Source organism: Culex quinquefasciatus, chromosome 3, assembly GCF_015732765.1.
Source record: "Culex quinquefasciatus strain JHB chromosome 3, VPISU_Cqui_1.0_pri_paternal, whole genome shotgun sequence".
Taxonomy (NCBI): domain Eukaryota; kingdom Metazoa; phylum Arthropoda; class Insecta; order Diptera; family Culicidae; genus Culex; species Culex quinquefasciatus.
In genome coordinates, this window is record NC_051863.1 from 5,564,721 (window position 1) to 5,573,778 (window position 9,058).

Genomic DNA, 9,058 nt, shown 5'->3' on the forward strand with positions numbered 1-9,058 from the left:
TGTCAAAAAAAAAATTTGCATTAAAATGAAAAAAAGTGATCAGAAATGGTTTTTAATCGTGTTTTTTACCGTTGTACATAAAAATTGGCACAGGGCTTTAGTACCCAATTTTAGGACCCATTTATTGATGGCGCTTACGTCAGCAAACATTTCAGTCTAGATATTTTTACCCATTTTTGACTCAACCCACTTCAGCGTTTTATACCGGTTTCCATCTCGCTGACTTCTGTCAAATAAATTGTTTATCTTTTCGCTGTAGTTTCCAAAACAACTGCCTTTTCGGGAGTCCATTTTTTTGTTTCTCTAAAAAATCCGTAAATCCGCGATGGTTTCGATTGTCCCCTCCCGGTTCGCGGGGCTGCGAATCGAAGACGACGACGACGACTTTGTGCGACCCAAGCAGAAGGCAAAATCCAGCGCTTCGTCCTCTCAGAATAGCAGCGGCAATCAAAAGCAACACCAGCAACAACAAAAGAAGCCAAAGCCGGTAAGGGCGTGAAATTTTGTGATTTGGGTTTGGTTAAAAATTGTGTGTTTATTTTTAGAAAAAGCCCAAGAAGCCAGTCAGCGCCGAGGTGCAAACCGAGCAGTGGAACAAATGGCAGGAAAAGGACACGGAAATCGTGGAAACGCACTACGAAAAGGACCTGGAACAGGCGCTGCTGCTGTCCAAGCTTGACTTTGAGGCCAACAAGGTCAAATATGTCCAATCGGAGCGGGAAGCCAAGGCCGCTGCCAAGCCGAAAAAGAGCCGTCCGCTGTCGCTGCAGGCGTTCCAAACCAAGGTCGAAAGGGACACCAGCGAGAAGGAGGTCCAGCGGCAGCGCAAAGAGGAAGAGGTCGAGTACAACCGGAAGTTTACCTTCTTCGAGCAGATTGACCGCGAAACCAAGCAGATCATCCGCAAGGAGCAGTTCAAGGAGATTATGGCCAACCGGGAGTACCCGATCGAGAAGACCGGCTCGGACGACGATGACAAGCCGGCGGATTCTGCTCCGCTGAGCGAACTCGACGTGGTCAAGGCGGAAAACGAAGCTTTAAAGGCGGAACTGGCCACGCTCCGGTTCAAGTACAAAAAGATCTGCTCGGTGCTGAAGAGTGGCGAAATGAAGGACAAAACCGATCTGCTCGTGGAGATTGAAAAGCTCAAACGGACCCAGGAGGACATGTCGGCCGAGCTGAGTGCCCTCTACGTCCAGCTGGAGCAGGAAAAGTCCAAAACGAACGCCGGCGGGTCGAGTCACCACGACCAGAAGGGAAAGGGCGATCGATCCGGGGTCGGTCGGAAGTCGGTCCGGTTTGACGCTTCGTCCGAGGTGCAGCACAACGGCAGGGCTGATTAGTTTGATGTATTATTATTTTACTTTATTTTCAAGTTCCTTGCGATGAATGAAACAATTTTTTCTCCTTTTTAAATCTGTGTGGTTAGTTTGAGCAAAAAAAAATCATTCTAAATTCCAATTTTACGGTATTGTACGGCAGTGATTAAGACGTGGTAGTGCAAATAAATTTACGAATCTCATCCCAAAAAAGATATTAGACTATGACTGATTTTATTTATTTTTCGAAGTAACATTGAACTTTGTAAGAACTAAACTTAAATTCATTCGCGCCGCTTGACGCGAATGTTCCGGCGGGTGGTTTCAATCCGATTGAGCACCGCGTCCGAAAAGTCCGCGGACAGCTCTTCCAGCACGCTGCAGTGTTTCATAATGTACCGGGCGGATTCATCCGTGACGCAACGGTTCGAAGTCAGGCTCAGCTTCTTCAGCCGCTTCAGCTTGCTGCAAAACTTGCGAACCACGTCGTCGTCCAGATATCGGAGGCCGAACAGGTGCAGCTCCTCCAGGACGGGACAGCGACAGAGAAACGTGTCCATCAGATAGTTTGGGTAGTCAACGCTGTCCAAAATCAGAAAGTTCAGGCTGGGAAAATTTCCCGGCACCGCTTCGAAACAGTCCAGATCGCAATCGGTCAGGTTCATTCGGGTCAGTTTTGGAGATCGCCGGAGGAACTGGAACAGATCGTTCGTTGCCGCATTCTTAAGAGCGAACTGCTCCAGATTTGGGCAGCTGTGGTTCAGGAACGACACTTGGTCGAAGGAGAAATGAAGAATTCCAGAGATTTCAAGGTATTTCAAGTGCGGCATGCTTCCCAGGAAGGACACTTCCACTGGACCGGGCACGATCAGCGCCAGGTGCCTCAGCTTGGGCAGCAATCGGCCTGTTTCGGAAAGAATCTGCAACGATTAAAGAAGGTTAGCTTCATTGCCAGTGAACTTTCATTCGAATCTCACCTCTGCATCGTTCGTCGTGATCGTCAGAATCTCCACGTGCGGCTGCATCCGGCAAAACCTGGTCCACAACTCAAGATCGTCCGGAAATATTGCGTTCAGAGATATCAGCTTAAGTCGCAGCTCCTTCAACTGGCAGAGTCCTTCCATGATGTAAGGCTCCCTGGGCAGCTGAAGATTCCGCAGACCGACCTGCATCGTTCGGATCCACTCCAGAACTTCCACCTTCCTGGATTCAATGTCCGTCGCAATGCCAAGATCGCTCAAGCGAGGAAAGATCCGATCGAATCCGTCCAAAATGTGTCGACCGCCATCAGCCCCGTAGCTAACGTTGTTCAACAACAACGATTGGAGCTGTTCCAAGCGGAAATCCGGTTCTCCGGAACCGGTGAACCGCGAGTAGAACAAAATCAATTTCTTCAGTCTCGGCACCTGCCGCAGCATCTCAAACAAAACCTCCACACTCAAGTCACAGTCAATCAGCTGCAGCTCCGTCAGCTTCGGAGCAAAGTCCTGGAACCAGGTTCCGACGCAGTCGATCCCGAAATTCCGCACCAGTACTTTGGTGGCCATTGGATGCAACCCAGGTGGAGCGTACTCGCGCGTCATTCGTTCCTGACGTCCACGCCCAATTATGCGGAAGTGGAATCGGTCCATTAGCGCGGGACTGCCGGAAATGACATCGTTCCAGGTGCGGCAAATCAGCCGCAGACGCAGCAGCTGGAAGCCGGGAATGAAGCGGAAGATGTGCTCCCAGATTTTTGGCGGGAGATGAATGACGGCGGTGACACTTTTAGCTTGATGGTTGAGGGGTTGTTGGCCAGCTGGATGACATCCGGAACTCATGATGATGGGGTGTTTTCTGATTGATTCGGGGTGCTGCAGGATCTGACTTCCGCCGTCTTTTGAGTGAAGATTTCAAAAAATATACTGTTCTGATAAGTTGTACAAAAAGATGACATTTTACCCAACCAAAACTACACGCTTATCGGAGGCACCTCAATGTCTACATGCACGTTTAAAATAACTTAGTTTGCGTCGAAACCGAACCTGCTCAGGAATGAATAAGGGACCATCTGTCAAATTTGAGTGTATTTCACTCAGATCTGTGTGAATATCACTCAGTTTCCGTGGAATTCTGAGTGAAATTCAATCAAATCTGACAGATGCCTCCATTACCCATTTCTGACTAGGTTCTGCTTTGACGAAAGCATGCAAAAATTGATCTGAGCAACTTCATTTTTTACTTGGGCTAATAGAGTTATCTACGTGCGCATGTATCGAGCTGTCAAATCGCAACATGGAGTTAAACTTTCTGTGCAGTTGCTGTGAAGCTTACCAAGGCTTTTCAAAAAGTTTAACTCCATGTTGCACGCACACACTCTCACTTTTAATTTCTCGATTGCGTGTACGTACACGAATAAGATTGAGGTTAAATTTTGTCCGGCCAGCAAAATCAAATGGTGCGCTAGTGTGTGTACGCGAAACGTCATAAAGCTCTATAGCAGCACACTGTAACTGAAAATCGCACTTTGCTGAGTTCGTTTTCACACTTTTTCATACGATTTTTTCAGTTCGACTGCGATTACACAAAAAATTGTAATCGCAGTTGAACTGAAAAAATCGTATGAAAAAGTGTGAAAACTTACTCAGCAAAGTGCGATTTTCAGTTACAGTGCAAGTCACGAAATATTCTAACAGAGCTGGTTTTGCCACAATTCTGCTAGAATGGTGGAACATTTCTGCTAGAAAGCTGAAAGCAGAAAGTGTCAAAATGTACACACCAATTTCTCATTACTGAATTCAGTTAAATTTACTGAAATCTGCACTACTGAAATTTTCAGTAAATGAAAACTTGCTGAAATTTCAGCAAACATTGACAGCTCCATACAAATTTTTACTGAAGTTCAGCGAAAAACTAACTGGAAATGTGCAGTTTTCAGTAAATATTAACTGAAAACGAACATTAGAATTTGCTGTGTACATGATGCCTTTTGAAATGTTACCGTCGATTTCCCAATTAACCATCCAGCACGAATAGAAATCATAAATCAGTTGCTTAACAGCATCTACCAACTAATTAGTCAGTAATCAGCTAAGATAAAAACAAATCTGCTCTAAAACAACTGCTCTGGTAAAAGCTGAAATAAAGCTGATATCCAGCTTTCACTAGCAACCTCTAGCAACATTGTAATGTTTTTTTTCGAAAAACTGACAACGCTGCCAGTGATTCGTGATTTGATAATCCGAAGTTTCGATTATCCGAAGTGAAATTTTTCCGAGGCCTTCACATAATCGAGTCTAGACCAAGGGGGAGGAAACTTCAAAAATATTTAGAACATTTTGGTAGAATAACGAAGTTTTAATATACTTTTTAATATATTAACGAAATGTCAAACATAAGTTCTCACCAACGCTTGAAGCACCTTGATTTTGACAGTGCAAGCGGATTGTTTTTGTTTTCATTTATCAGCTGATTGAAATATTTAGTTTTAAGCACAATTGAATAATAAAACAATTTTATAATCATAGACCGTTCGAGGGGCGGGTTGGGAGATGTTTCGTTCTGCCGCGATATTTGTGGACCTGATTTGGACCTCAACCTTGACCTCAACACATTATCGTGCTCATTTACCTTAGATGTCAGGGCACGTTGACTGGCTTCAATATCCGTCTCCAAATTGACCGTGTCTGGGGTAACATCTTCGGTAGGGACTCTTGACACATTAGCTGGCCACTTTTGTTTGGCTAGCCGCCGTGGCCGATCAGGCTCGATTGACCGAATTTCCACCGTCAGACAGGCACTTGCGTTGGCATGTAAACACTTCAGAAAATGTCACCCTCCTTCTCCTCCTACTAGTGTTGCGCTCATGAGGCTGTTCCTTTGGCACTGACATTATAGCCGTTCGAGGTACGATTGGCAGAAATTCCGTCATGCCGTTCAGGACAGAACCAGCTACAACGGAATCCATCTTCCGGCAATCGCATGTACTCCGGCGATGGCAAAGTTACAGCTTCCAGTTGGCGAGTTTGAACGATTTGTGAGTATTTCCTGTTAGATACTTGGAACAGAGTTCAAAGTTGACCACATACCGTTCTCGACGTGAAGAGCCTGGGTGGAAATCGAATGGGAACCTGGCTTGTAAGACATGCCGCTTGCAAGCGGAAACGGTCGACCGACGACGGTCAACGGTAAACAAAAACATCAACAAAAATCTGACTTTTCTTTATGTCAGCTATGACATTTCTATTAAAGGTGTATATATTCAGGGTGGGAAAGTATTAATATAATAACGAACGTTAGTATACTTATTAATATAATAAGTAAAGTTCAACGGAGTTTTCTGCCCCTTGGTCTAGACTGTATCCCACATAATTACGAGTTTTGAACAAATTGTCAATAAACCTTCATCTTTCAGGACGCATAAAACCATGTTTATGGCGTTCAACGTGGGAGCTTTGCAATCAAAACAATGGCCGTTTTGAAGACCTCCAGCTTCGGGCTTTGCCAGTTACAAGGTTACAACAAATGATTTCAAGGCTGGATATTCCGGAACGGATCAAGTGATTAGACACCAGGACGCCGCGGACATTACAGGCTCTTTTTTTCCTCACAACAGGCTAAGAATGTTTGTGTGTGTTTGTGTTTGTGGTGTTGAAATAAGATCAATTAATAAATGTATTTAAGCATTATTTTTGTTTTCATGTGTTTTTCCTCTTAAATAATAATAAACGTATCCGATAACTTCAAGCGGATGAAATTCACCAAAAGGTTACATTTAGACCTCGATTAAGACTCTATCTCATACGCGACAGAACTAAGAGGTGTTTAATTACTCCAATAAAACATTTCCCAATTAGGCGTGAAAACACAGGCTCAGGAACCACAACAAATCATCATCGTAAACCATTTCAACATCTGGTATCGCATTCTGAACAACGCAAATTTAATCAAAAAATCAACTTCCCCAACCAATCAGCTGAGTCGGTAACGTAGAAGTAGAAGTAGAAGTGTGTAAACAAACCGACAATAGAACTGAGAACTTCTCCCTTTTTTAACGCTTTGTGCAGGGTTGGATCAACAACAGTCGAGGCCAGCTGGAAATCAGACATATAAGGTCCAAAACTGCAGTTGTTTTTATTCTATTTTGTTTGATTTATTCTACGGCTTTTTTCAAAGTGGTGCACAAGAGATGTTTCAAAGTGCGTTTGATTCAATAGTGCTTGTTACAAACTAGTTTAGGTTACAAATAAGTTTGAAAAAGTCAGAACTAATGAAAAGCGAGTTGATTGATTGTCAATAACGTTTTGTAATGCGGTGGATAAATAAGTTACAACTAGTGTAGTAATTTCCCCTTATTCCGAAAAAACTAAAAAAAAGTTTTAGAAATTCAAAAACAAAAAAAGATAAAACGATTATCATGAAATGAAAATTACCGAAATTTAAATTTTTAAGAGTAATTAAAAATTTAATAAATAAAAAAGAATTAAAAAAATCAAAACAAAACGGTTCCAGACGTCTAAATTTTATTTAACGATTTGAATTAATCTTTTTTTTTAATAAGAAAAATAAAAATATACAAAAAAGAAATTAAAAATAAAAGAAAAATTATTTGGTGCATTCTTTTTAAACCAATTTTAATTAGTAAATAAAAAATCAAAAAACCTTACAAAACTACCACAGCGAAACTGAATTCGAGTGCCCTACTCAATTTTGGGTGGCTTGCAGTGACTTTTCAATCGATTTGCTTTGCAACCTCAAAATTGCAAAAAATGAAAAGCTGTTCAAATTGGGTAAAAACGTCAAAATTCGCGTACGTTAATGCACAGTGTTTGTTTGTTTACACCGGAAGACGAAAATCAAGTAATCGCCACCCCAACATGAGCTCCAAAACCGGAAGTCGTCCACCACGACAGCAACCACACCGCAGCGCGAAACGTCCCAAACTCGCAAACGTTCACCTTCCCCCGGAAATCTGGGAGCACATCTTCCGCTTCATTCCCGGCTTCCAGCTGCTGCGTTTGCGGCTGATTTGCCACCACTGGAACGATGTCATCTCCGGCAGTCCCGCGCTGATGGGTCGGTTTCATTTCTGCGTAACTGGCCGGGGACGCCAGGGACGGATGACGCGCGATTACGCGCCGCCCGGGTTGAACACGATGGTCACGCAAGTGGTGGTGCGGAAGTTTAGGATCGAGGGAGTTGGAGCATGGTTCCGGGACATCGCTCCGAGGCTTACGGAACTGCATCTGATTGACTGTGACTTGAGTGTGGAGGTTCTTTTTGGAATGCTGCGGCTTACTCCGAATCTGAAGAGTTTGGTTTTGAATTTTCTGCGATTCACCGGTTCCGCAGAGCCGGAATTTCGCCTGAATCGTCTTACGTACTTGTTTTTTGATCACGTTGGTGATAAGACGGAAGATCACGTTTTGAACGGATTCGAGCGTATGGCACCGTGTTTGGAAACACTCGACCTTGGGATCAACATCGAATCGAAGAAAGTGGAAGTTCTGGAGTGGATCCGAACGATGCAGGCCAGTCTGCGGAATCTTCAGCTGCCCAGGGAGCCCTACATCATGGAAGGACTCTGCCAGTTGAAGGAGTTGCGACTTAAGCTGGTATCTCTGAACGCAACTTTTCCGGACGATCTTGAGTTGTGGACCAGGTTTTGCCGGATGCAGCCGCACGTGGAGATTCTGACGATTACGACGAACGATGCAGAGGTGAGATTCGGATGAGAGTTCACTGGCAATGAAGTTAACCTTCTTTAATCGTTGCAGATTCTTGCCGAAACAGGCCGATTGCTGCCCAAGCTGAGGCAACTGGCGCTGATCGTGCCCGGTCCAATGGAAGTGTCCTTCCTGGCAACCATGCCGCTCCTTGATTACTTGGAGATTACTGGTTCGAACGTATATCCTGTTGCCAAAGTCTCGTTCCTCAGCCACAGCTGCCCAAGCATGGAACAATTCGTTTTGAAGAATGTGGAAACGAAGGACGTGTTCCAATTTCTGCATCAATCTCCGAAACTTGCTCGATTGCACCTCGATGATTGCAGCCTGGACTATTGTCAGGTGGTTCAGAGAAATTTCCCCAACTTGATCTCACTGACGCTGGACAGCATTCACTATCCCATCTACTTGCTGGACGTAGTATTCAATCATTGCCCAAAGCTGGAGGAACTGCATCTGTTTGGCCTCCGATATCTGGACGATAACGTGGTGCGTGATTTTTGCAAAAAGTTGAAGCTCCTGAAGAAGCTGAGTCTGGTGTTTTTACGTTGCGTCACGGATGAATCCGCCCGGTACATCACGCGGTACTGCCGCGTGCTAGAAGAGCTGTCCGCGGACTTTTCCGACGCCGTGCTTGATCGTATTGAAGCCACTCGTCGGAACATTCGAGTCAAACGGAGCATCTACTCCGATGACGAGGATGACGACGACCATGACGATGAGTAGCGTTGCCATTTTGAACTAAATATCACTTTTTCTTCATAAATAAATCAAACATTAAAATAAAGAAAATCTTCCCTGCATTTTTTCTGAAAATCACAATAAAAAATGGCATCGTTAATGACACTTTTCCTACAAACAAGAAACGTCCGAAAACGATCCCTACTAATACTAGACCCATCAATCACATTTTAATTGATTTAAATTGCCCACCAAAATCCTAGCACCATTGTCCCCCTCACCACGTGGCACAAGATTAATTGAGTGAAATCATCCCCCGCTCGACCATGGCAAACTAGGACCGTTGGCGTTGTC

The 9,058-nt window shown here is 44.2% G+C and overlaps 3 protein-coding genes across 3 annotated transcripts; 2 read left to right on the forward strand and 1 right to left on the reverse strand.

The window, feature by feature from the left end:
* Nucleotides 1–238: 238 nt before the first annotated feature.
* On the forward strand, nucleotides 239–1,532 carry LOC6046256 (G kinase-anchoring protein 1). Its single transcript, XM_001863448.2, has 2 exons — nucleotides 239–487; nucleotides 546–1,532. The coding sequence occupies exons 1-2, from the start codon at nucleotides 326–328 to the stop codon at nucleotides 1,341–1,343; spliced, it is 960 nt and encodes a 319-aa protein (XP_001863483.2). The 5' UTR covers nucleotides 239–325; the 3' UTR covers nucleotides 1,344–1,532.
* A 3-nt stretch (nucleotides 1,533–1,535) lies between these two features.
* LOC6046255 lies at nucleotides 1,536–3,265 on the reverse strand. Its single transcript, XM_001863447.2, has 2 exons — nucleotides 2,297–3,265; nucleotides 1,536–2,239 (listed from the first exon to the last, which is right to left on the reverse strand). Exons 1-2 carry the CDS (start codon nucleotides 3,137–3,139, stop codon nucleotides 1,604–1,606), a joined length of 1,479 nt encoding a protein of 492 aa, XP_001863482.2. The 5' UTR covers nucleotides 3,140–3,265; the 3' UTR covers nucleotides 1,536–1,603.
* A 3,909-nt stretch (nucleotides 3,266–7,174) lies between these two features.
* LOC119770806 lies at nucleotides 7,175–8,797 on the forward strand. Its single transcript, XM_038266319.1, has 2 exons — nucleotides 7,175–8,017; nucleotides 8,075–8,797. Exons 1-2 carry the CDS (start codon nucleotides 7,175–7,177, stop codon nucleotides 8,747–8,749), a joined length of 1,518 nt encoding a protein of 505 aa, XP_038122247.1. The 3' UTR covers nucleotides 8,750–8,797.
* The last annotated feature ends 261 nt before the right edge of the window (nucleotides 8,798–9,058 follow it).